This window comes from Bufo bufo, chromosome 10 (assembly GCF_905171765.1).
Source record: "Bufo bufo chromosome 10, aBufBuf1.1, whole genome shotgun sequence".
NCBI lineage: Eukaryota > Metazoa > Chordata > Amphibia > Anura > Bufonidae > Bufo > Bufo bufo.
The window spans coordinates 51,490,699-51,517,007 of NC_053398.1; the positions used below are offsets into that span (position 1 = coordinate 51,490,699).

At 43.8% G+C, this 26,309-nt stretch overlaps 1 protein-coding gene across 3 annotated transcripts in view; it reads left to right on the forward strand.

Annotated features, from left to right (window-relative positions):
- The window catches only part of LOC120980671 (solute carrier family 22 member 6-B-like), a 97,044-nt gene that overhangs the window by 66,189 nt on the left and 4,546 nt on the right, over positions 1–26,309 (forward strand). For all 3 annotated transcript variants that reach the window (XM_040409914.1, XM_040409913.1, XM_040409915.1), the window contains one exon: positions 3,247–3,355. In XM_040409914.1, coding sequence (XP_040265848.1) covers positions 3,247–3,355 — 109 coding nt within the window. The remainder of the gene's footprint in view (positions 1–3,246; positions 3,356–26,309) is intronic.

A 26,309-nucleotide genomic window follows, 5' to 3' on the forward strand; every position in this document is an offset into this window, starting at 1 on the left:
CAGGGCTGTCATTCTCATGAATAGTAAGGGTCCCAGCTGGAAGAGAGCCAAAGAACAGATGCGGATAGGGGATTAGTTGATTTTGTGGTACAGCCCCTTTAAAGGGGTTGGCTGAGATAATTAAAAACCTATGCCCAAAATAAAAAAAATTATGTTGTACTCACCTTATTCCAGCACCGTTCTTTGTGCCGCCGATCCGGTCCTCCAAACTGCAGCGGTGATGTATCAGCATTCGGCACATGACCACTGCAGCCAATCACTGTCCAGAGCGGTCTACCACTGAAGATGGTGATTGGCTAAGGCAAGTTATATGCCAAATACCGAAACATCACCGCTGTAGTCTGCAAATAAGAAGCAGCAAGAGGAAGGGACCAGCGGCACAGAAAACAGGGCCGGAGAAAGAGCAGGGTACATGATTTTTTTAAGTTTATTTTTTTTAGCAATTGGGTGGCTTGTCCAAGACAATCCCTTTAACTTACAAATTACATTCATTTTTCTCTCCACATACACAAATACATCTCAATTTGGTCAGCTCATCTCGCTCTGTTACAAGATGCTTGTAGACTGGATAGCGCTCTCAGGGTGACAGGTTGATGGGTTTTCATATAAAGGAAGCGCCAACTTTCTTTTACCACGGTTTGTTAGGCTTTTAAAGTGACATTACTGGATTCTGTAACTTGACATTTAGGACTGTCTTTACTTTTTATTTTGTGAATGTTTAACACCTTAAAGTTTGAGCCTATTTGCATTTTTGATTTTTCCTTCCCACGTTCCAATAGCCATAACTTTTTTATTTTTCTGTTTACATGGCCATATGAGATGCATTTTATAATGGCACCATTTAATTTACCATGTCTTATATTGGCAAATAGGAAACAAATTCTTTTTGGGGTAAAACTGAAAAAAAAAAAAAGAAATTCCTCCAAGGTTTTTGGAGTTTTGACCTCACAGCGTTCACTGTGCGCTAAAAATGGCATGATGTCCATATTTTGCAGCTCAATACGATTATAGCAACGCCAAACTTGTATAGCTTTTATTTAAATTTTATTACTTTAAAAAAATAAAAACCTTTGAAAAAAAAATCTACATTTTCATTGCCCATTTTGTGACAGACATAATTTCTTTATATTTTGGTCTACAGAGCTGTAAGGGCTTCTTTTTTGCGGAGTGAACTGTAGTTTTTATTGGTACCATTTTTGTGGTATGTACAACTTTTTGATCACTGGTATTAAATTTTTTTGTGTGGACAAGGTGATAACTAGGGATGAGCGAATCGACCAAGGTACCACTTGGAACCGAAAATGAGTTCAGGAAATGTTTTTTTTACAGTAAAAATTTATCTATGAAGTCATCTGAGCCAATACATTCTAATACTGTATGAAGCACTCGCTCCGTACAGTATTGGACCGAAGTTTTATGCAGCAGGAATTTTTTTATTTACATTTTAATAGTTCAGACATTTTCAGAAATGACGATACCTAATGTGTTTTATTTTTTCATTGTTTATATATTTTTATATGTAAAATTGGGAAAGAGTGTGATTTAAACTTAGTATTTTATAGATTTTTTTATTCTTTTTTTAAGAAAAAGAACCTGGGATCTTTTGATCCCTTGGGTGGATGGGATTTTGACACAGTTCCTGCAGAGCTGTGCATCGTGCACAGCTTAGCAAGGAGCTTATTAGGCTGCCATGGTAGCCAATCTGATCCCCACGATTTCAGTGCAGGGGCTCTGATTGGGAGCGGCATCTCTCTGCCTAACCTCACAGATGCCACAATTACTGTTGATCACGGCATCTGAGGGTTTGGTTAGATGATGAGGTTCGGTGCGATCGCCGTTCCCTGTCATTGCGGTCGGGTGCGAGTTGTATTATACAGCCACACTTGCCGCACATGAAGCAGTCTCACCGCAGCAGCCCACTTCATACAAATGTGGGCGCATAATGCCGTACATGTACAGCATTATGCGTTAAGGGGTTAAGATACTGGAGTACATTAATACAAGACAAGCAATTAGACAGTTAGGGAGCAGTGTGTCATAACTGGGGACTAAGGGGAAGATTTATCAAGACTGGCATTTCCTATGCAAGTCTTGATCAATAACTGATGGAAATAACTGATCAAATAACTGAAGTGTGAACTCAGCCTAAGCGTCACCCCTGATAAATAGGAAAAGAGAAATGTAGCAGCTCTCACCTGCCCTTCCTTTAGTTGTGAGCACGGATGGCCCGTGTCAGGTGCGGGCAGCAAATGCAAAAAGAAGTTGAGAAAAATCCAGCTCCACTTTAAAGGAATTGCGTTTATTCAGCTTGCGGTTAAAAACTCATCCAAGAAATACAAAATTTAGCAGTCTTGTCTTGTCTACATGTTTCGGGCTATCAGAGACATTTCCAGCCCTTCTGTCATGAAGAAGGGCTGGAAATGTCTCTGATAGCCCGAAACATGTAGACAAGACAAGACTGCTAAATTTTGTATTTCTTGGATGAGTTTTTAACCGCAAGCTGAATAAACGCAATTCCTTTAAAGTGGAGCTGGATTTTTCTCAACTTCTTTCTGCATAAGCGTCACCCCTGTTCTCACCACTATAGAAAGGTGGCAAGAAACACAAAAAGGCACAAATATAGCATGCAACATAATTTTTTACTTTTTAATAAAACAAGAGTTTAAAGTGTTGATAGAGCTCTTTGTAAGTTCACAATGACACATACTGCTTGCTAACGAATGTTACATTTTGGTTTGCATTCTACAGATAGAAGGCATTGTTCGATGATGTTCCCTTTCTATACATTTGAAAGTCACAGTGGGGCTGGACAGGGCTTCTGTATATGAATCAGTTGATTTTGGGTTTTAGCAGCTGGACCTGCAGCATTCAAGGACATTTTGCATGGGCAGATTATTGGGCTGATCATCAGGAGCGAGCATTTAGACGAATAGTCATTCCCAATTATTGGCCCATGTTGTGCCGCCACTCAGCCGATGAATGAGCAAACATTGGGTGAAAGCATCTTTGATGCAGCACATAACGTGATTAGTAGTGCTCATTCATCCCCAGACAGTGGGGGTGATTGCTTCATGCAATTAGAGCAATTACCTCCGCTCGTCATCAGGCAATTATCCCAGAAGTGTGGTTCATTCCTGATAAATACCTGTGAATCAGCCCATGCAAATGCAGCTTCAGATGATCCCTGGGGGTGGGGTGGCTGACTATTGAAGATGTGTTTTTCTAATAACACATTTTACATTTCAGATTTAATACTGTTGCAGCTGTCTGCCACTGCTGTGGCCAAGGGTTTTCTTGGGTCTTCCATTGTCTGTGCTTTTCTTTATACGACTGAACTTTTTCCAACTGTGCTCAGGTAAGCGAGACATGACATACATATATTAATAAGATGTCTTTTTTTCCAGCTCCTGCATTTAAAGGGACTCTGTCACCACACACCTCCATAGTAATCCAAGTACAGTGTCATATGTGTGGCAGGTCTCCTGATTCAGACTTTTCCCATTCCTGAGAAATCCATGATTTTGTGATATGTAACTTAAAGTGGTTATCGAACCTCTATAATGACCGCCCCCCCGCCCCCAATGCCCAGGCCCCTCATAAAGGTTATACTTACCCTGCTCCCCGGCACCTGCGTCACTCCTGATCCCTGCACAGCTACATCTCCCGGTCGTGGCGATTGGGGGGGGGGGGCAGCCAATAGCAGGCCTCGATGGGGACGAACCTCCCTACCATCGTGGGTGACGCAGCAGCGGCCATGCGGGGATCAGGAGTGACTCGGGTGTCGGAGAGCAGGGTAAGTATAACTTATATGAGGTGCCCAGACATTGGGGGGGGGGGGGGGTCATTATACGGGTTGTATAACCCCTTTAACTGCTTGGTGCAATGAGGGTGTTACCATTGCACCACTTTGCACCGAAAGCCCTTCACTTTATCAGTGTCTGCCATGCCCCCCCAACGTTGAGTGACAGCACCAGGCAGGTGTGATGTAATCGCACATGCACCAGTGTGACATACCGAGACATACGGACGTCCCGGCGACAGTGAGTGGCAGGAGATCTGTGAGACTGGCAACATGTGGTTTGATCTGACAGGTTTCCTGGCGTCAATAGGCGTCTGTGTTGTTTCTGGTAATGGCCACACCTCATGCCTCCAGGTGTTGCTATTGTGGTCATTTTACCTTCCCTATTTATTGTTGCTTCTCCCACAATGTCGTGCAGTTTATAGCTTCTGTTGGACCTGTGGATAGTTGGTGGTCGGATCTCGGCTTAGTTCCTGGTGCTTCCATAGCCCCTTAAAGTTAAGTCTTTCCTTTCCCTTTTGTATTTTGTTTTGTTATCTGTGTGTTGCATTTCCCAATAGTTTGTATTAGGCCTGAGGGAGACTCCTGTTCATCCTTCCTTTTGGAGGAACAGGTAGTCTCATCCCTGCCATTAGTACCAGGGTCCTATAGGGCTAGATGGGACTCTAGGTATTCCTGGCCTATGAACTCACCACCTTTGGGGTCTGTTCATACTGGTAGTCAGTCAGGGTGTTCACTAGGAGATGTCCATCTTCCTTCACTAGTTCTCAGGCCTGATTCCCTGTCCCCCCCCCCCCCTCCAATGCTCAGTGTGGTGCTTCCCTCCCACACCGAGGCGTGACATTATAAACCACCAAAACCGTAATTTTTTGTTTGTTTGAGTGCAGCCATGGATCCAATTGCTGAACTGGCAGGTCAGCTGCAAGAGCTGTCTTTGGAGGTAGCTGACCTCCGCACGACCGTCTCGCAGTTTAGGAACCACAGGCTATTGGTCCTGGTTGTGGTTACCAGGCCTGTCTTGAGCCTAAAGTTGCCCTCCCGGACAGATTCTCTGGGGGATGTGATAATTTAATTTTGTTTAGGGAGGCATGTAAACTGTATTTTAGGTTAAGTCCACACTCATCTGGAGATGAGAAACAGCGAGTCGGTGTGGTTATTTCCTTGCTTAAGGGGGATGCGCAGTCATGGGCTTGTTCTCTGCCGACCGAATTGCAGTTTCTTCAGTGTAGATAAAAAATTTTAAGCTTTGGGTCTTATCTATAATAATCCGGATCGTACCTCCCTGGCTGAAACCAAGCTGCACGGCCTCCGACAGGGTGACCTTTTTGCAGAGACTTATTGCTCCGAGTTTAGGAAGTGGGCTACGGATACTGAGTGGAACGATCCTGCTCTCCGTAGCCAGTTTGGTCAAGGGTAATCAGAGAGGCTGAAAGACGCTTTGGCCTTTCATGAAACTCCAGTGTCTCTGGAGGCTGCTATGTCTCTTGCCATATGCATTGATAGACGCCTGAGAGAGAGAGAGAGATCTAGGGGCCCCCACTCTCAGGACGTACTATCACATAATGTATCATCCTCTCCTGACACTTTGGGTGAAGCTTCTCCTGGGTTTATGTCTGGGGTCGAACCCATGCAATTAGGGGGAGCTACTTCTGGATCCGCTTTTAAGCATTCAGTGGCAAAAAAAAAAAAGGACTCTTGGAAAATGTGCATTTGTCTTTTATTAGTAGTACCCGATTTTTCCTGACTACTGAGGTGGCGCTATAGTCAAAAACAGTGGGGATTGAGGTGTTTATCAACAGCGGGGCCGGGGTAAACCTGATTGATGCTCAGTTAGTCTGTATGCACAGGTTGTTACCGAGTACATTAGAGAAAAACATTTCAATTTTTGCTATTTATTCTGCACCTCTAACTCTGCAACTCTAACTGTTGGTGCCAAGGTGTTCTCCAAGTTTTATTTAACCCCTTAAGGACACATGACGTACCGGTACGTCATGTGGTGTTCCGATCACCGCCGCCCGGCGGGCGGTGATCGGAACAAGGTGCCTGCTCAAATCATTGAGCAGGCACCTTGACTAAATGCGCGGTGGTGTCCCGTGACCCCCCCCCCCGTGTCGGCGATCGCCGCAAACCGCAGGTCAATTCAGACCTGCAGTTTGCGGCTTTTACCTGGTGCGGCGGCGGTGCCATCGGGTCCCCATGGGGCTTTGGGGGGGACCCGATGGCATGGAAGGCAGCGGGATGCCTTCCTGAGGCATCTGCGAGATCCAGCCCCCTGGATCTCACAGGCCCCGGAAGCTGTATGAGTAATACACACAGTATTACTCATACAGTCAATGCATTCCAATACAGAAGTATTGGAATGCATTGTAAAGAAATATACCCCCAAAAGTTCAAGTACCAAAGTGGTACAAAAAATAAAGTGAAAAAAAGTTGAAAAAATAAAGTTTTCCCCCCAAAAAATTAAAAGTTTCAAGTAAAAAAAAACAAAAACGTAATTTTCCCCAAATAAAGTAAAAAAAAAAATTGGTAAAAAATAGGGAAAAAAAAAAGTATACATATATTAGGTATCGTCGAGTCCGTATCGACCGGCTCTATAAACATATCACATGACCTAACCCCTCAAATGAACACCGTAAAAAATAAAAAATAAAAACTGTGCTAAATAAACCATTTTTTTGTCACCTTACATCACAAAAAGTACAACAGCAAGCGATCAAAAAGGCGTTTGCCACCAAAATAGTACCAATCTAACAGTCACCTCATCCTGCAAAAAATGACCCCCTACCTGAGACAATCGCCCAAAAAATAAAAAAACTATGGCTCAGAATATGGAGACACTAAAACATCATTTTTTTTTTTGAAAAAGGCTGTTATTGTGTAAAACTTACATAAATAAATAAAAATTATACATATTTGGTATCGCCGCGTTCGTATCGACCGGCTCTATGAAAATATAACATGACCTAACCTTTCAGATGAACACTGTAAAAAATAAAAAATAAAAACTGTGCTAAATAAACCATTTTTTGTCACTTTACATCACAAATAGTGTAATAGCAAGCGATCAAAAAGTCACACGCACCCCAAAATAGTGCCAATAAAACCATCATCTCATCCCACAAAAATCATACCCTACCCAAGGTAATCGCCCCAAAACTGAAAAAATTATGGCTCTCAGACTATGGAAACACTAAAACATGATTTTTGTTGCTTCAAAAATGAAATCATTGTGTAAAACTTACATAAATAAATAAAAAGTATACATATTAGGTATCGCCGCATCCGTGACAACCTGGTCTATAAAAATATCACATGTTCTAACCTGTCAGATGAATGTTGTAAATAACAAAAAATAAAAACGGTGCCAAAACAGCTATTTCTTGTTATCTTGCCTCACAAAAAGTGTAATATAGAGCAACCAAAAATCATATGTACCCTAAACTAATACCAACAATACTGCCATCCTATCCTGTAGTTTCTAAAATGGGGCCACTTTTTTGGAGTTTCTACTTGCTTTGTTACTGGGTAAAATGGATTAAAATGGAAAATCTGCCAAAAAAGTGAAATTTTTAAACTGTATCTCTATTTTCCATTTATTGTTGTGGAACACCTAAAGGGTTAACGACGTTTGTAAAATCAGTTTTGAAAACCTGATTACATGAGGGGTGTAGTTTCTTAGATGGGGTCACTTTTATGGAGTTTCTACTCTAGGGGTGCATCAGGGGGGCTTCAAATGAGACATGGTGTCAAAAAAAACAGTCCAGCAAAATCTGCCTTCCAAAAACTGTATGGCATTCCTTTCCTTCTGCGCCCTGCTGTGTGCCCGTACAGCTGTTTACGACCACATATGGGGTGTTTCTGTAAACTACAGAATCAGGGCCATAAATATTGAGTTTGGTTTAGCTGTTAACCCTTGCTTTGTAACTGGAAAAAAAATTATTAAAATGGAAAATCTGCCAAAAAAGTGAAATTTTGAAATTGTATCTCTATTTTCCATTAATTCTTGTGGACCACCTAAAGGGTTAACAAAGTTTGTAAAATCAGTTTTGAATACCTTGAGGGGTGTAGTTTATAGAATGGGGTCATTTTTGCGTGGTTTCTATTATGTAAGCCTCGCAAAGTGACTTCAGACCTGAACTGGCCCCTAAAAATTGGGTTTTTGAAAATTTCAGAAAAATTTCAAGATTTGCTTCTAAACTTCTAAGCCTTGTAACATCCCCAAAAAATTAAATATCATTCCCAAAATGATCCAAACATGAAGTAGACATATGGGGAATGTAAAGTAATAACTATTTTTGGAGGTATTACTATTATAGAAGTAGAGAAATTGAAACTTGGAAATTTGCAATTTTTTACAAATTTTTGGTAAATTTGGTATTTTTTTATAAATAAAAAAGATTTTTTTTACTTCATTTTACCAGTGTCATGAAGTACAATATGTGACAAAAAAAACCTATCTCAGAATGGCCTTTAAAAGCGTTTTAAAGTTATCAGCACTTAAAGTGACACTGGTCAGATTTGCAAAAAATTGCCTGGTCCTTAACCACCTCCGGACCGCCTAACGCAGGATCACGTTCCGGAGGTGGCAGCGCTGCGCACAGTCACGCATATACGCGTCATCTCGCGAGACGCGAGATTTCGCTCAAAGCCAGCCCGCGCATGCGCAAATTTTAAAGAACAAGTTCGTCACCAGCCTGCCAGCAACGATCATTGGCTGGCAGGCTGGCGATTTTCAAAAAATCCAATCACAAGTCATATAACAGATCATATTAGTAAATATGATCTGTTATATGGCTTGTCTGCTCCTCTGCTGGTCCTTTTCGTCGGTTGGATCCAGCAGAGGAGCAGACTGAACTGTGAGTACACCAAACACTACACCTTAGCCCCAGATCACCCCCCTGTACCCCAATTAACCCTTTGATCACCCCTTTGATCGCCCCTGTCAATCACTAGTGAAAGGAAAAAAAGTGATCAGTGTAAACTGTCACTTTTTTTTTTTCACTAGTATTGGCTGTTAGGTTTTAGGGATAGTTTAGGCCCCTTGGTTAGGTAGTTAGCGTCAGTTAGCGCCCAGCCCACCGCACCGCAGTCACTTATTCGCTGTTTAGCGTATCGCTAATCAGCATTTGTACTTTTATAGTATCTGTAAGTGATCAAAACTGATCACGGTCAGATCTATAATAGTATTAGTGTCACCTTAGCTCGCCCTCTACCCAAAACGCAGTGTTTGCCCGATCAAGCCTGATCGGTCGCCCACACGTGCGTTCACCCACGCCCGCCCCACCGCAGTGACAAAAAATATATATTTTTTTGATCACTGCACATTCATTTTACACGCACTGCGGCGATAAAAAAATCAGTTTTGATATTTTTTATCAACCGCAGCAGCCTCCGGTACTTCGCTAGCCTCCCCTTTGTAAGACAGGTTTGCTTTTTTTCTTGGGTAGTCTCAGGGAATACCCCTAAATTTAGTAGTCCAAAATGTCAAACAGGGGGTATTCTTCTGAAGAGGCCTACAGGATTCTGATCCCAGTCGGATGAGGAGTGGGAACCCTCATCTGACGAATCTAGCGGGTCAGAATATGAACCTGTGGAAAGCAGTGGCTCTCTGACCCAAAGTTCAGACGAGGAGGTGGAGGTCCCTGATAGCACCAGGCGTACCAGGCCCCGTGTCACTAGACCACAGGTTATGCAGGATCCGCTTCAAGAGCAGCAGAGTGGGGCTGTCGCTGCCGGATCACGTGGTGAGGCATACACCAGCAGCGCAGCCCTCCCTGGACCTAGTACCAGCACTGCCGTACAACATGGTGACGTGGCGAGCACCAGAAGGGCAGTTGAAGCTGGTACGGTGGCACGTGCAGTAGTTACCCCGTCGCAGCCACCGCACAGACAGGCCCGTAGAGCCCCTAGAATCCCTGAGGTGCTGGCAAACCCTGATTGGCAGTCACCAACTTCAGCCGCACCAGTAGTTCCCCCTTTCACCGCCCAGTCTGGAGTTCGGGTTGAGACGGCTCAAATCGGTTCGGCCCTGGGATTTTTTGAGCTGTTCTTGACTGCGGAGCTCTTGGACTTAGTCGTGGCAGATACAAACCGGTATGCCACACAATTTATATCCGCCAACCCGGGAAGCTTTTATGCCCAGCCTTTCCAGTGGAAACCAGTCCAAGTTTCCGAACTTAAATTTTTTTTGGGCCTTCTCCTCAACATGGGTCTAACTAAAAAGCATGAATTGTGGTCATATTGGTCCACGCACCCGATTCATCACATGCCCATGTTCTCTGCTGCTATGTCCAGGGCACGATTTGAGGCCATCCTCCGTTTCCTGCAATTTAGCGACACCACCTCCCGTCCCAGAGGCCACCCAGCTTTTGACCGGCTCCACAAAATTCGGCCCCTCATAGACCATTTCAACCAGAAATTTGCAGATTTGTATACCCCCAAGCAAAACATCTGCGTAGACGAGTCCCTAATACATTTTACCGGGCGCCTTGGCTTCAAAAAATACATCCCAAGCAAGCGTGCCCGGTATGGGGTCAAATTGTATAAGCTCTGTGAAAGGGTCACAGGCTATACCCACAAATTTCGGATTTATGAGGGAAAAGATCAGACCCTGGAGCCGGTCGGTTGCCCTGACTACCTGGGGAGCAGTGGGAAGACAGTCTGGGACTTGGTGTCACCCTTATTCGGCAAGGGGTACCATCTTTATGTGGACAATTTTTACACAAGTGTGGCCCTCTTTAGGCATTTGTTTCTAGAACGGATTTGCGCCTGTGGCACCGCGCGAACTAGTCGCGTGGGCTTCCCCCAACGGCTTGTAACCACCCGTCTTGCAAGGGGGGAGAGGGCTGCCTTGTGTAACGAAGAACTGCTCGCGGTGAAATGGAGAGACAAGCGTGACGTTTACATGCTCTCCTCCATTCACGCAGACACGACAATCCAAATTGAGCGAGCAACCCGTGTCATTGAAAAGCCCCTCTGTGTCCACGACTATAATGCGCTCATGGGAGGGGTGGACTTCAATGACCAGATGTTGTCTCCGTATTTAGTTTCCCGCAGAACCAGACGCTGGTATAAGAAGGTGTCTGTATATTTAATTCAATTGGCGCTGTATAATAGTTTTGTTCTCTACAGTAAGGCTGGGAGAACACGATCCTTCCTCAAATTCCAGGAAGAGATCATCGAGAACCTCCTTTATCCAGGAGGTTCCGTGGCCCCATCCACCAGTGTAGTTAGCCGTCTACACGAGCGACATTTCCCCAGTGTCGTTCCTGGTACCTCAACCCAACCGTCACCCCGAAAAAGATGTCGTGTCTGTAGCAGGAGTGGAATAAGACATGACACCCGCTATTTCTGTCCTGACTGTCCTGACCACCCTGCCCTATGCTTTGGTGAGTGTTTCCGGAAGTACCACACACAGGTACACCTAGCATAGGGATTGCATCTCACAGGACAGGCACACAGGGCTATTAGGGCCCTTTTACTCACAGCTGCTGCAAACCTCTCCTTTCACCTGGGATAAAGTGCATAACGTACTTCGCCACATCTTTGGGCGATTTGCGCTTTGCACATTGTCCCATGGGGAAGGAGAGGTTTGTTCTATAAAGGTAAAAAAAACTAAACAAAAAAAAAATTACCGTTAAGTAAAAAAGTTAAACGTTCAGTTAAAAAAGTTAAAAAAAAGTTTCTATGTTCTGTTCAACAGTTAATAAATTTATTGCGTTGCGGCCTGGTTTTTTCTTTTTTGTTTTGTTTTTTTTACCTTCCAGGTGGACCAACCGATCGACTAGCTGCAGCACTGATGTGCATTCGGACAGAAGCATTGTGCTGCTGTCAGATTACACGCAAGTCGGTGTATGCGGCGCTCCAAGACGAGATTTCTCCTCTGCAGTAAAAGATACGTTTGCCGAGGCATATGAGCTGAGGAGGTGGCGGTGTTCATATACTTTGGCAAACACTTTGTATATATAAAAAAAAAAATCCCGGCAATGATTTATTCATACACATCGATTGATGTGAATGGAGAAATCTGGTTTGCCAGGGCATACGAGCTAAGTGGGTATGGATGTTGGGCGGAGCTCTTATGTCCTGGCAGACGCCTTTCCCCTCCTTATTCTTTTTTTGGCAGAGATTTTTTCATCCACATTGATTGATGCGAATGAAGAAATCTGTGCCGTTCATTTTTTTCTTTCAGCCCAGAGGCTGAACGGAAAAAAAAAAAATCTCATTACCCGTATGCTCAATATAAGGAGAATAGCAGAAACTCCTAATGCTGGGCATACATGTAATGATTGCGGAGACCCTCAAATGCCAGGGCAGTACAAACACCCCACAAATAACACCATTTTGGAAAGAAGACACCCCAAGGTATTCGCTGAGGGGCATATTGAGTCCATGAAAGATTGAAATTTTTGTCCCAAGTTAGCGGAAAGGGAGACTTTGTGAGAAAAAAATAAAAAAAATCAATTTCCGCTAACTTGTGCCAAAAATTTTTTTTTCTATGAACTCGCCATGCCCTTCATTGAATACCTTGGGGTGTCTTCTTTCCAAAATGGGGTCACATGTGGAGTATTTATACTGCCCTGGCATTTTAGGGGCCCCAAAGCGTGAGAAGAAGTCTGGTATCCAAATGTCTAAAAATGCCCTCCTAAAAGGAATTTGGGCACCTTTGCCCACCTAGGCTGCAAAAAAGTGTCACACATCTGGTATCTCCGTATTCAGTAGAAGTTGGGGAATGTGTTTTGGGGTGTCTTTTTACATATACCCATGCTGGGTGAGATAAATATCTTGGTCAAATGCCAACTTTGTATAAAAAAATGGGAAAAGTTGTCTTTTGCCAAGATATTTCTCTCACCCAGCATGGGTATATGTAAAAAGACACCCCAAAACACATTACCCAACTTCTCCTGAATACGGAGATACCAGATGTGTGACACTTTTTTGCAGCCTAGGTGGGCAAAGGGGCCCATATTCCAAAGAGCACCTTTCGGATTTCACTGGTCATTTTTTACAGAATTTGATTTCAAACTCCTTACCACACATTTGGGCCCCTAGAATGCCAGGGCAGTATAACTACCCCACAAGTGACCCCATTTTGGAAAGAAGAGACCCCAAGGTATTTCGTGATGGGCATAGTGAGTTCATAGAACTTTTTATTTTTTGTCACAAGTTAGTGGAATATGAGACTTTGTAAGAAAAAAAAAAAATCATCATTTTCCGCTAACTTGTGACAAAAAATAAAAAGTTCTATGAACTCACTATGCCCATCAGCGAATACCTTAGGGTGTGTACTTTCCGAAATGGGGTCATTTGTGGGGTGTTTGTACTGTCTGGGCATTGTAGAACCCCAGGAAACATGACAGGTGCTCAGAAAGTCAGAGCTGCTTCAAAAAGCGGAAATTCACATTTTTGTACCATAGTTTGTAAACGCTATAACTTTTACCCAAACCATTTTTTTTTTTACCCAAACATTTTTTTTTTTTATCAAAGACATGTAGAACAATAAATTTAGAGCAAAATTTATATATGGATGTCGTTTTTTTTGCAAAATTATACAACTGAAAGTGAAAAATGTCATTTTTTTGCAAAAAAATCATTAAATTTCGATTAATAACAAAAAAAGTAAAAATGTCAGCAGCAATGAAATACCACCAAATGAAAGCTCTATTAGTAAAATTCATTTGGGTGGTAAGTTGCATTACCGAGCAATAAACGGTGAAAGTAGTGTAGGTCAGAAGTGTAAAAAGTGGCCTGGTCTTTCAGGGTGTTTAAGCACTGGGGGCTGAGGTGGTTAAGGTGAAATAGGGCTGAGTCCTTAAGGGGTTAAGGGGGCATAATCTGGTTAGGATCAAGGAAGGGGATGAATGGAAGATGGCTTTTAATACTCCTAAGGGGCACTTTGAGAACTTGGTCATGCCTTTTGGGTTGACCAATGCTCCTGAGGTTTTCCAGCATTTTGTGAATAACATTTTTCATTACCTTGTAGGGAGGTTTGTAGTCATTCTAATTTATTCTCCAGACGTGGAGACACATCAGGATCACATTAGACAGGTGTTACAGATCCTAAGAGACAATCAATTGTACGTAAAATTAGAAAAGTGTGTTTTTACAGTACACAATGTGCAGTTTTTGGGCTACCTGCTGTCATCTTCAGGTTTTTGAATGGATCTGGAGAAAGTCTGTGCTGTATTGGACTGGGATCGACTTGAAAATCTGAAGGCTCTTATGCAATTTTTGGGGTTCACCAACTATTACCGAAAATTTATTCAGAACTATTCGACAATGGTAAAACTCTTAACTGACATGACTAAGAAAGGGACATATGTCTCAATGTGGTCTGATTCGGCGTTGCAAGCCTTTTCTGAGATTAAGGAGTGCTTTTCTTTTACTCCTATATTGGTGCAGCCGGATGTATCACAACCTGTCATTGTGGAAGTGGACACGTCCGAGGGGGGGTAGGAGCAGTTTTAAAGCAGGGCCTGTCACCAGGTAAATGGCGTCCATGTGCCTTTTTCTGTAAAAAAAACAATTTTGCAGAGAGAAATTATGATGTGGGTAACAGAGAGTTACTGGCCATTAAATTGGCTTTTAAGGATTGGCATCATTGGTTGGAAGGGGCAATTCATCCGATCACGGTGTTCACAGATCACAAAAACCTTGCATACCTGGAGTCAGCTAAACGACTGAACCTGAGGCAGGCCAGATGGTCTTTGTTTTTCACCAGATTCAATTTCACTGTCACCTATCGTCCTGGGGTTAAAAACGTCAAGGAAGATGCCTTGTCATGTAGTTTTCCTGTAGGTGGTGATTTTGAAAATCTGAGTCCTATACTGTCGGAAGAGGTGGTGATATCCGCTCTATACCCAGACCTTGTGGTGAAGGTGTTAGAGGCCCAGGGAGACGCACCGGATTCTTGCCCCTTTGGGAAACTTTGCGCCAACAAAATTGCATCACAAGGTTTTTGAGGGACATCACTGTACGGTTCTTACAGGACACGCTGGGAGCAGATCCACTGCCGACCTCATCTCTCGTAGATTCTGGTGGCCGGGGTTGCGTAAGTGTGTTGAGAACTATGTGTTGGCCTGTAGTGTCTGTGCACGCGCTAAGGTGATACATACTTAGCCTTCCGGATCTCTACTTCTGTTGCCCATCCCGTCCAGACCATGGACTCACTTATCCATGGATTTTATCACTGATCTGCCTAACTCATCAGGAAAGACAGTTATTTTGGTGGTAGTTGATCGCTTTAGTAAAATGGTGCACTTTATAGCGTTGCCTGGCCTACCTAATGCTAAGACACTTGCACAAGTGTTTGTTGACAACATTGCGAAACTCCATGGCATTCCCTCTGACGTGGTCTCGGATCGTGGTACTCACGTGTCCTTTTCTTCGGCTTTTTATCCTCAGTCGAACGGACAGACGGAGAGCACTAATCAGAGTCTGGAGACTTAAGATGTTTCGTCTCTGAAAACCAGGAGGAGTGGTCTTCGTTTTTGTCTTTGGCAGAGATTGCCATAAACAATTGTAGACAGGAGTCCACTGGTAAGTTGCCGTTTTTTGGGGCATATGGGATTCACCCACAGTTTGGCACATTTTCTGGTTCAGATACTTCTGGTATCCCTGAGAAGGAACGTTTTTCGGCATCATTGTCATCTATATGGTGGAAAATTCAAAATACCTTCATGTATATGGGCATAGCCCCTTTGAAGTTAAGTCTTTCCTTTCCCTTTTTGTTTTGGTTATCTGTGTGTTGTATTTCACTATTGTTTGTATTAGGCCTATGGGAGACTCCTGTTCGTCCTTCCTTTTGGAGGAACAGGTAGTCTTGTCCCTGCCATTAGTACCAGGGTCCTATAAGGCTAGATAGGACTCTAGGTATTCCTGTGTATGAACTCGCCTACCTTTGGGTTTATACTGGTAGTCAGTCAGGATTTTGGTTAGGGTGCTCACTAACCCTAGTTTTCAGGCCTGATTCCCTGTCCCACCCTTCCCTCCTTTGCTCAGTGTGGTGTTTCCCTCCCACACTAAAGCGTGACAACCAGTGCTCCAGGAATTGGCACACCCGCAGTACAGCCTTGGTGCTTGCCAGGACGGAAGTCAACTGTACTACACAGCCCTGGCAAGCATCAGGGCTGCACTGTGATACAAGGCTGGGGCAGAGTGGCAGGCAGTGAGAAGGAGTGGGGCTTTTGGTGCAACGGTGACACAATTATTGCACCAACCAGCTAAACTGCTTACCACAAAATCATGGTTTTCTCAGGCATACGGGCACCGATCGGGATGGGGAAAACAGCGTTTGAATCAGGAGACCAAATCACATCTGACACTGCAATTGTATTACTATGGTGGTATGTGGTGACAGATTCCCTTTAAAGATCATTTCCATGACAGGACATCCCACAATGGCAGTGGAACAGGGCAACCAAATCATTGTTAAAATGGTTTATAGTAGTATATAGGAAACAATGTTTTATGGACTCCTATAAAGAGAGGACACCTGTGCATCTTAATGGGGTATTCCCAAGTCAGAGATTTATGGCATAGATGTATCCTTGTTTTACCGCATAGGTGGGACCCAAATCTGTCAGACAGTTATGTCATACCTTGGGTATGTCATTACTATCTGGGAATACTCCACTGTAAAATGACTTTCTTCACAGTGGACAGATGATACAGGAATAAAGTAACTTTCAGGATAAAGTAATGCGTTTAAAGGTTTGTATCAGAGTTCAGTTCATAACTGCGGAGGAGCAGAACTGGAATGTGCACACAGGACTGTTATACCGCTACCAAGAACCTAGCTGGAACCTGACAGATGGGACCAGGAATCAAAACCAGAGGCAGACATGTGACATGGAGGTTGTGACAAGAGGCAGAATCTACAAGAAAACAGGGCTGGACAGGACTGGAACTAGGAGCAATACTGCGTCCTACACATTAATCCTCCTACAGTGATTGCCATAGCAAGAGCAGCCAAGGGGAGAACACGAGGTTGAATTGCAATTGCGTCCAGTCCCAGGAAAGGGTTAGTCCAGTCCCAGGAAAGGGTTATCCACTCCTTCTCCACTGTTAGAAAAGTCTAGACAAAACAACGGAGACATAGCAAAGTTGGATTGTGACAGAATAGCAGAGTTGAATACACAGAGCAGACCAGAAAGAAAAGACTTAGGCCAAACGGCATCTGACTAGCGAAAAGAGAGAGTAACAGTGAAGTTCGTGACACCCTTTAAGTAAAAACAATTTACCGTACTTGTTCTTTGATGGCCATTGGTGTATTGTGTTGTGCCTCGTTTTCAAACTGAGCAACTGAATGCTGGTGGGACTGCTGCAGTTGATGGATCTTTCAACTAAGAAGCAAACATTTATGACCACTAGAGGTGTGAACGTCAAAATATATGCATACAGTACATACACTGGTAACCATACGGTGACCAGTAGTATTAATGGTGTTGTGCAGACCAGGATCGACTTGTTTTTAAAATTTCACTCCCACCCCAAGACACAACTGAGACACTTTTTAAGAGCAGCTCCTACTTTGGTGGACCAGGTCCATCCATGCATTACAATGATGGCCAATCATCTGAACGAATCATCAGAAGCAATTTACCTAAAGCTGTTCATTGGAGGTTAGAGAAATTGGACGCATGGCGACTGACTGATTTGGGGCAACTTGATAAATATCTGCATTACTCCAAATTACTTTTTACTAAGACTGGCATTTCACAATCTACCATAAAATAAACCATTAGTAAAATCATAACATGTAGAAATAATGTTGCTCTAGACTACATTTTTTATAATAAGCAAAGTAACACATATGCTTTTTGGTTTCAGGTTTTGAGATCCTGCCGGACCAAAATGGTTCTGTATCGTTTACACATAAGTATGCATCCGTTCCACTAGGATGCCGTTTTGTGAAATCAAAATGGAACAAAATTTATCCATGACTAAAAGTCAATGGGTGATGAATCTGGTTTTTTTTAGGATCCTAAAAAAACAGATACATCACCATTGACTTACATTGTTTTTAGTGACGGATCCAGTTTGTTCCGTTTCGATCACTGGCATGTCCGGACATCCAGTCACAAAACAGAATGCTGACGGAACAGCAGGTATCATGAACGGATCTCTTTCCATTCAGAATGCATGGAGACAAAACTGAACCGTTTTGGTCTGGTTTTGGAATCCTCTGCCTGATCTCAAAATCGGAATGCCAAAACGCATATGTGAAAGTAGCCTTAAGAATATAGAACCTATTGTCTGATCAGAAGCGACTTATCCTTGTGGAGGACAAGTGTAATGTAATATTTGTATTGTCCAACACGTCAGCATATACAAAGTTCACCAAATAAAGGTACGGTGAGGACAAGGAAGCTGTACTGTTCAGGCCATAAATCAGTCTGAAATACAGTAATGCCTGACAATGACGATCCTGAATGAGGTCATGTAGAAGACATACTGCTAAATAATGTACGTTCTCCTCCTGATACAAAATAAGAGCCTCTGCTGTTAATGAAAGTCTGATCTGTCTCATTGCAGAACGATTATAACTTACCATCAGGGCTATAAAATCTAGGTCTAGACTACAATATTTTAGCATAAAATATTTAACCCCTACATTGTTGCTCATGTTCAGCTCAATCCTAAAGGATTAACTATGGGCCAGTGATACCTAACCAGCCGCCATCTACATCCAGCGAGTGCCTGGTGGTTGGCAGCATACAGTGGTACCCAACCAGCCAACACATACATTCAGCGAGTATCTGCGCTGGAAAGCTGAGTACAGTGTTACCCCTGGGTGTGGGTACCACTGTATGCAGCCAAACAGCAGATACTGGGTAGAGGATCTCAAAACCAATACAAAACGCTTCCGTTTTGTCCCCAATCATTGGCTGCTTTCCATTCCAGTTTGTTCAGTTTTTTTTAACTGGACACAAAACCGGTGCAAGCTGCGTTTATGTCGGGTCTGTGAAACTGAACAAACTGGATCCGGCATGTAAGTCAATGGTGCCTGTTCCGTTTTTTTTCGGTAACAAAAAACGGATCCGGCACCCATTGACTGACAATGATTTTAATGCCAGATCCGGTTTGTTCGGTTTCACAGACCCTACACAAAACCGCAGCTTGCACAGGCTCTATTTAATACAACTGGATCCGGACGAAACGGATGCATTGGGATGTATTAAATGATCGGAAGCATTTTATTCAGGTTTTGAGATCCTCTGATGGATCTCAAAACTTGAATAAAAAATTGCCGATGTGAAAATAGCCTAATTGTTGTGGCTTGGACTGTTATGGGGATACTGTAGTTGGATTTTGGGAGTGTGTTTCATTCCTATATATGGGATAAAGTACTGCCTGCTCTAAATTAACAGAATATTGGTGGTCACCGGGGAATTTCTCAACCCTATATTGTACAATAAAATTGCATTTTAATGCCGTGATTACCGAGCATACATCTGAAACCACACCCAAGTGCTGTGGACGGGGTTTTCAATTAGAGTGTTCATCGGCTGCACAATTTTGTTGACAATAGCGCAGTTTTACCACCAAAACGACTCGGCCATTGACATGATTGATATAACTCCAGTCTACCTGGAGGCAAAGCATGGGTGGACTGGAAACTCAAAGTGGCCCTGAAAAAACATAAAAGGGGCCCCATGTTGTAGGCAGAGCCAAACTGGTAGAAGGTGTGGCCAAGCCAAATAGGTAGGGTCAGAATACTGTTAGGCATGGTCATAATGCTGGCTGGTGGGGCCAATGCAAACAATGAGCCTTTTTACTAGGCAGGCGTTACACATGTAGACAGGACCAAAGCAACAGAACTGCAAACACACCAGTAGGTCAGCATATTCGTTTTTAAAGGGGTATTCCAGTCATATCAAGTTATCCTCTATCCAAAGGATAACTATTAGATCAGGGGGGTCCTACAGGTGGAACCCCTACTGATCATGAGAACGGGGCCCCAAACCGGTGGTCGGAAATTAACCTGACTGCTCCGTTCATTTCCATGGGAGTTCTATGGGGCATGATTTTTTTGCAGGACGAGTTGTAGCTTTATTAGTATCATTTTGGGGTACACAGTATTGTTTGTTGCTTTTGATTCATTTTTTTGGTGGCAAATAAGAAAAAACAGCAAATCATTATTTTTTTTACATCGTTCACCATACAACATAAATTACATGATAACTGTATAGTTTGGGTCAAAATTAATGCGGCGATACACAATATATGGAGGGGTTTTTCAATTTGTTTTCATTAAAGAGCATGCAAAAGTTTTTAACTTGAAGACTTTTTTTTAACAAAACTTTAGTTAATTCTTATTTTCATCACAAGGGGACTTTGTCATGGGATCCTTTGATAACTCACATAATAGGTGAAATTCAAAAAATTCGAATATCGTGCAAAAGTCCATTTATTTCAGTAATGCAACTTAAAAGGAGTTGTATTAATGCAGCTTAAAATTAGAATTTTGTGAATAGGTTCAATATTCTAGGCTCAAAGTGTCACACTCTAGTCTGCTAATTAATCCATACCCCCTGAGCAAAGGGTACCTCAGAATTGGGACTTTGGGGTTTCATAAGCTGTGAGCCATAATCATCCAAATTATAACAAATAAAGGCTTGAAATATCTCGCTTTGCATGTAATGATTTTTATCTGATATGTTAGTTTCACCTTTTAAGTTGCATTACTGAAATAAATGAACTTTGCACGATATTCTAATCTTTCGAGTTTCACCTGTACATGGTACTACTTATGTAATACAGTGTATTATACTGACAGTAGTAAACTGACAGGCAATATAATAGGCACACACTGAAGGCAGACCTGGTGACATTCACCATGCTGGTCAGGCATGCTCTCAGCTGCTCCATTTATTTCTATGGGAGTTCCAGAGATAGTCAGGTTCATAAATATTAGGACATCAACACAATTCTAACATTTTTGGCTCTATACACCACTACAATGGATTTGAAATGAAACAAACAAGATGTGCTTTACCTGCAGACTGTCAGCTTTAATTTGAGGGTATTTACATCCAAATCAGGTGAACGGTGTAGGAATTACAACAGTTTGCATATGTGCCTCCCACTTGTTAAGGGACCAAAAGTAATGGGACAGAATAATAATCATAAATCAAACTTTAACTTTTAAATACCTGGTTGCAAATCCTTTGCAGTCAATTACAGCCTGAAGTCTGGAACGCATAGACATCACCAGACACTGGGTTTCATCCCTGGTGATGCTCTGCCAGGCCTCTACTGCAACTGTCTTCAGTTCCTGCTTGTTCTTGAAGCATTTTCCCTTCAGTTTTGTCTTCAGCAAGTGAAATGCATGCTCAATCGGATTCAGGTCAGGTGATTGACTTGGCCATTGCATAACATTCCACTTCTTTCCCTTAAAAAACTCTTTGGTTGCTTTTGCAGTATGCTTTGGGTCATTGTCCATCTGCACTGTGAAGCGCCGTCCAATGAGTTCTGAAGCATTTGGCTGAATATGAGCAGATAATATTGCCCGAAACACTTCAGAATTAATCCTGTGGCTTTTGTCAGCAGTCACATCATCAATAAATACAAGAGAACCAGTTCCATTGGCAGCCATACATGCCCACGCCATGACACTACCACCACCATGCTTCACTGATGAGGTGGTATGCTTAGGATCATGAGCAGTTCCTTTCCTTCTCCATACTATTCTCTTCCCATCACTCTGGTACAAGTTGATCTTGGTCTCATCTGTCCATAGGATGTTGTTCCAGAACTGTGAAGGCTTTTTTTAGATGTCGTTTGGCAAACTCTAATCTGCGGTGAACCCTCTGTATTCACTCTGGTGAAGTCTTCTCTTGATTGTTGACTTTGACACACATACACCTACCTCCTGTTCTTGATCTGGCCAACTGTTGTGAAGGGTGTTTTCTTCACCAGGGAAATAATTCTTCGGTCATCCACCACAGTTGTTTTCCGTGGTCTTCCGGGTCTTTTGGTGTTGCTGAGCTCACCGGTGCGTTCCTTCTTTTTAAGAATGTTCCAAACAGTTGTTTTGGCCACGCCTAATGTTTTTGCTATCTCTCTGATGGGGTTGTTTTGTTTTTTCAGCCTAATGATGGCTTGCTTCACTGATAGTGACAGCTCTTTGGATCTCATCTTGAGAGTTGACAGCAACAGATTCCAAATGTAAATAGCACACTTGAAATGAACTCTGGACCTTTTATCTGCTCATTGTAATTGGGATAAATGAGGGAATAACACACACCTGGCCATGGAACAGCTGAGAAGCCAATTGTCCCAATACTTTTGGTCCTTTAACAAGTGGGAGTCACATATGAAAACTGTTGTAATTCCTACACCGTTCACCTGATTTGGATGTAAATACCCTCAAATTAAAGTTGACAGTCTGCAATTAAAGCACATCTTGTTCGTTTCATTTCAAATCCATTGTGGTCGTGTATAGAACCAAAAATGTTAGAATTGTGTTGGTGTACCAATATTTATAGACCTGACTGTAGCTGAGAGCTGTACTTGGCTATCTCTGGAGCACCCAAAGAAATGAATGCATCGGCCTCATACATGCCTGACTGTCCACTTCGTTCATTTTGGTGGCTCCATGGGGTATGGGCCTCCATTCTTGTAATCAGTGGGGTTTCCAGCAGTAGGACCCAAACTGATCTACTAGTTATCCCCTATCCTGTGGCTATATACTGTATATAACCAGAATACTCATTTAAGGCCTTGCGCCCTTTATATATTATAAACTGAGAGTATGTTATACTGAGCCTATCTCCGTGGGATGGAAATGAACCCTGTGTGCCTTAGGCCTCATGCACACGACCGTTGTGTGCATCCGTGACCGTTGTTCCGTTTTCCGTGATTTTCTGCGGACCCATTGACTTTCAATGGGTCCGTTGAAAACTCGGAAAATGCACCGCGATCCGTGTTTCCTGTCAGTCATAAAAATATGACCTGTCCTATTTTTTTGACGGACAATGGTTCACGGACCCATTCAAGTCAATGGGTCCGTGAAAAAACACGGATGCACACAAGATTGGCATCCGTGGCCATAGGCTACTTTCACACAGACGGATCCGCAGATCCGTCTGCATAAAAGCTTTTTCAGAGCTGAGTTTTCACTTCGTGAAAACTCAGATCCGACAGTATATTCTAACACAGAGGCGTTCCCATAGTGATGGGGACGCTTCAAGTTAGAATATACTACAAACTGTGTACATGACTGCCCCCTGCTGCCTGGCAGCACCCGATCTCTTACAGGGGGCTGTGATCCGCACAATTAACCCCTCAGGTGCCGCACCTGAGGGGTTAATTGTGCATATCATAGCCCCCTGTAAGAGATCAGGTGCTGCCAGGCAGGAGGGGGCACCCCCCCTCCCTCCCCAGTTTTAAATTCATTGGTGGCCAGTGGGCCCCCCCTCCCTCCCCTGTATTACTGTACATTCATTGGTGGCCAGTGGGCCCCCCTCCCTCCCCTGTATTACTGTACATTCATTGGTGGCCAGTGCGGCCCCCCCTCCTAATTAAAATCCCCCCCCCCATCATTGGTGGCAGCGGAAAGTTCCGATCGGAGTCCCAGTTTAATCGCTGGGGCTCCGATCGGTAACCATGGCAACCAGGACGCTACTGCAGTCCTGGTTGCCATGGTTACTTAGCAAGTTTTAGAAGCATTAAACTTACCTGCGAGCTGCGATGTCTGTGACCGGCCGGGCGCTCCTCCTACTGGTAAGTGACAGGTCTGTGCTATAAGCAATGCGCCGCACAGACCTTTCACTTACCAGTAGGAGGAGCGCCCGGCCGGTCACAGACATCGCAGCTCGCAGGTAAGTATAATGCTTCTACAAATTGCTAAGTAACCATTTGCCATGGTTACCGATCGGAGTCCCAGCGATTAAACTGGGACTCCGATCGGAACTCTCCGCTGCCACCAATGATGGGGGGGGGGGGGATTTTAATTAGGAGGGGGAGGGAGGGGGGCCCACTGGCCACCAATGAATGTACAGTAATACAGGGGAGGGAGGGGGGGCCCACTGGCCACCAATGAATGTACAGTAATACAGGGGAGGGAGGGGGGGCCCACTGGCCACCAATGAATTTAAAACTGGGGATGGAGGGGGGGTGCCCCAACCTGCCTGGCAGCACCTGATCTCTTACAGGGGGCTATGATACGCACAATTAACCCCTCAGGTGCGGCACCTAAGGGGTTAATTGTGCGGATCACAGCCCCCTGTAAGAGATCGGGTGCTGCCAGGCAGCAGGGGGCAGTTATTACACAGTAATTTTTTTTCATGTCCGTGGATCCTCCAAAAATCAAGGAAGACCCACGGACGAAAAAACGGTCACGGAACAACGGAAATCAGTTTTGCGGACAGCAAAAAAAAAACGTCTGTGTGCATGAGGCCTTACACTGAGTGCAAACAGTCGCACTTCCATTGATCTGCTATTGATGAATAGAAGTTGTGCGCCCTCATTGGTCCACTTCCGGTCAGCTGTCCCTTCAGAATGCACTGTAGATGGTCACGTCCTTGGTTGCTGAGGCACAAGATGATGGGCTGCGGGATCTTCATTTAAAGGGTTCACTGTGAACGGTCGCCAGCAACTTGTCCAAGAATGTGGTCAGAACTGGTTGCCTCCACTTGCAGAGCTGTCTAGGGGGAAGAGGGGGCGTGACCTCGCTACACTCTAGAACTTGCATATACTATATATTGGTGAGTTTTCCTGTCAGGCTGCCCAGCCGTAATGACATATCGTAGGCCGGATCACATCATTACCGTCTATTCCAGAGCTGTGTAGTGAGGTCCCAATCCCTCAGGCAGCTCTGCCAATGCTGACATTCTAGAACAGTTTGCTGGTGCCCATTTTAAATCATTTCCAGAAAACCCCTTAAAAGGGGTTGTCCCATCTTGGACATTGGGGGGCATATTGCTAGGATATCACCCCAAGTCTGATAGGTGCGGGTTCCACTTCTGGGAGCCGCACCTATCCTAAGAACGGAGCTTGCAAAGTGATGAAGAGTGCACCACGTGCTCGGCTACTTTCAGCAGTCCCACAGAAATGAACTGAGCCGAGGCTGTGCTTGTGTATTGTCCTTCCCATTCATTACCATGGGACTTCCTAAAATAGCCGTGGCAACTGCTAAGCTATTTTCAGAGCTCCCATAGAAATAAATGGAGGGAGGCTGCACATGCGTGATGCGCCCACTGTAACTTTGCAGGCTCCGTTCTAATTATAGGTATGGGTCCCGGAGGTGGAACCTGCACCTATCAGACATTGGGGCATATCCTGGCTATATGTGCCCAATGTATGAGATGATACAACCCCTTTAAGCTGCGGCACAATGCAGAACTCCTGGCCACTTTCATTATGGTAAGACATTGGCACTGTATATGATAATGACAACATCATGACAGTCTGTAATACACATTGCAAGCCTCCGGCCCCCTGCTATGCTGTCATCATATATACACAGCCTATGATAATGACAGTGTAGCAGGCCAAGGCAATGCTGAAGGGAGTGCTGGACAGTCATGAGCATCCTCCCCAATGTTGGTGGAAGGAAAAGAGGACTCCCTGGTGGCTGCGGCCCACTTCTAAGCATCCACCGGATACTGGAGGTAGATAAAGGTCTGTGTTCATCAAACCAGTGGATAAATATTGATGACCTATCCTTATATCAATATCAGATTGGCAAGGGTCCAATCAGCTCTTTGAAGCAAAGGCAGCACTCGTGCGAGCATTGCTTAACCCCTTAAGGACCCATGACGTACCTGTACGTAATCTCTGGACGTAACTTAAGGACCAGAGAAGTACATGTACGTCATGGTGATCGGGCGGGTGCAGGAGTTGTGCCCGTCCAATCAGCGGCAGAGGTCCGGCAGTCACTGATAGCCGGAACCCTGCTGTATGCGCCGGCATAAGTGAATCAGGGCTGACCACGGCACGTGCGGGCTTCAGACATGTGCGGGGTGGCCATCAGGTCCCTGCGCTGCTGTGATGGGGACCCGATGGCAGGGAAGGCAGCCACGATGCCTTCCTTAGGCATCGTGGCTGCCTTCCCGGAGAGCCTGTGAGATCCAGCCCCCTGGATCTCACAGGCAAGCAGGCTGTAAGCGTAAAAAAAAGAAGTAAAAAAAAAAAAAGTTTCCCCAAAAAAAATAAAATAAAAAAAAAGCATCCTTTTCCCAAAATAAAGTAAAATAAAAATTGTAAAAAATAGGTATCGCTGCGTCCATATCGACCGGCTCTATAAGAATATCACATGACCGAACCCCTCAGGTGAACACAGTAAAAAAAAAATTAAGAAATAACTGTCAAAAAATACTTTTTTGTCACCTTACATCACAAAAAGTGTAATACCAAGCGATCAAAAAGTCATACGCACCCCGAAATCATACCAATCAAACAGTCATCTCATCCAACAAAAAATTAGACCCTACTTAAAACAATCACCCAAACAAACTATGGTTCTCAGAACATGTTTTCTTTTGTTTTAAAAATGCTGTTATTG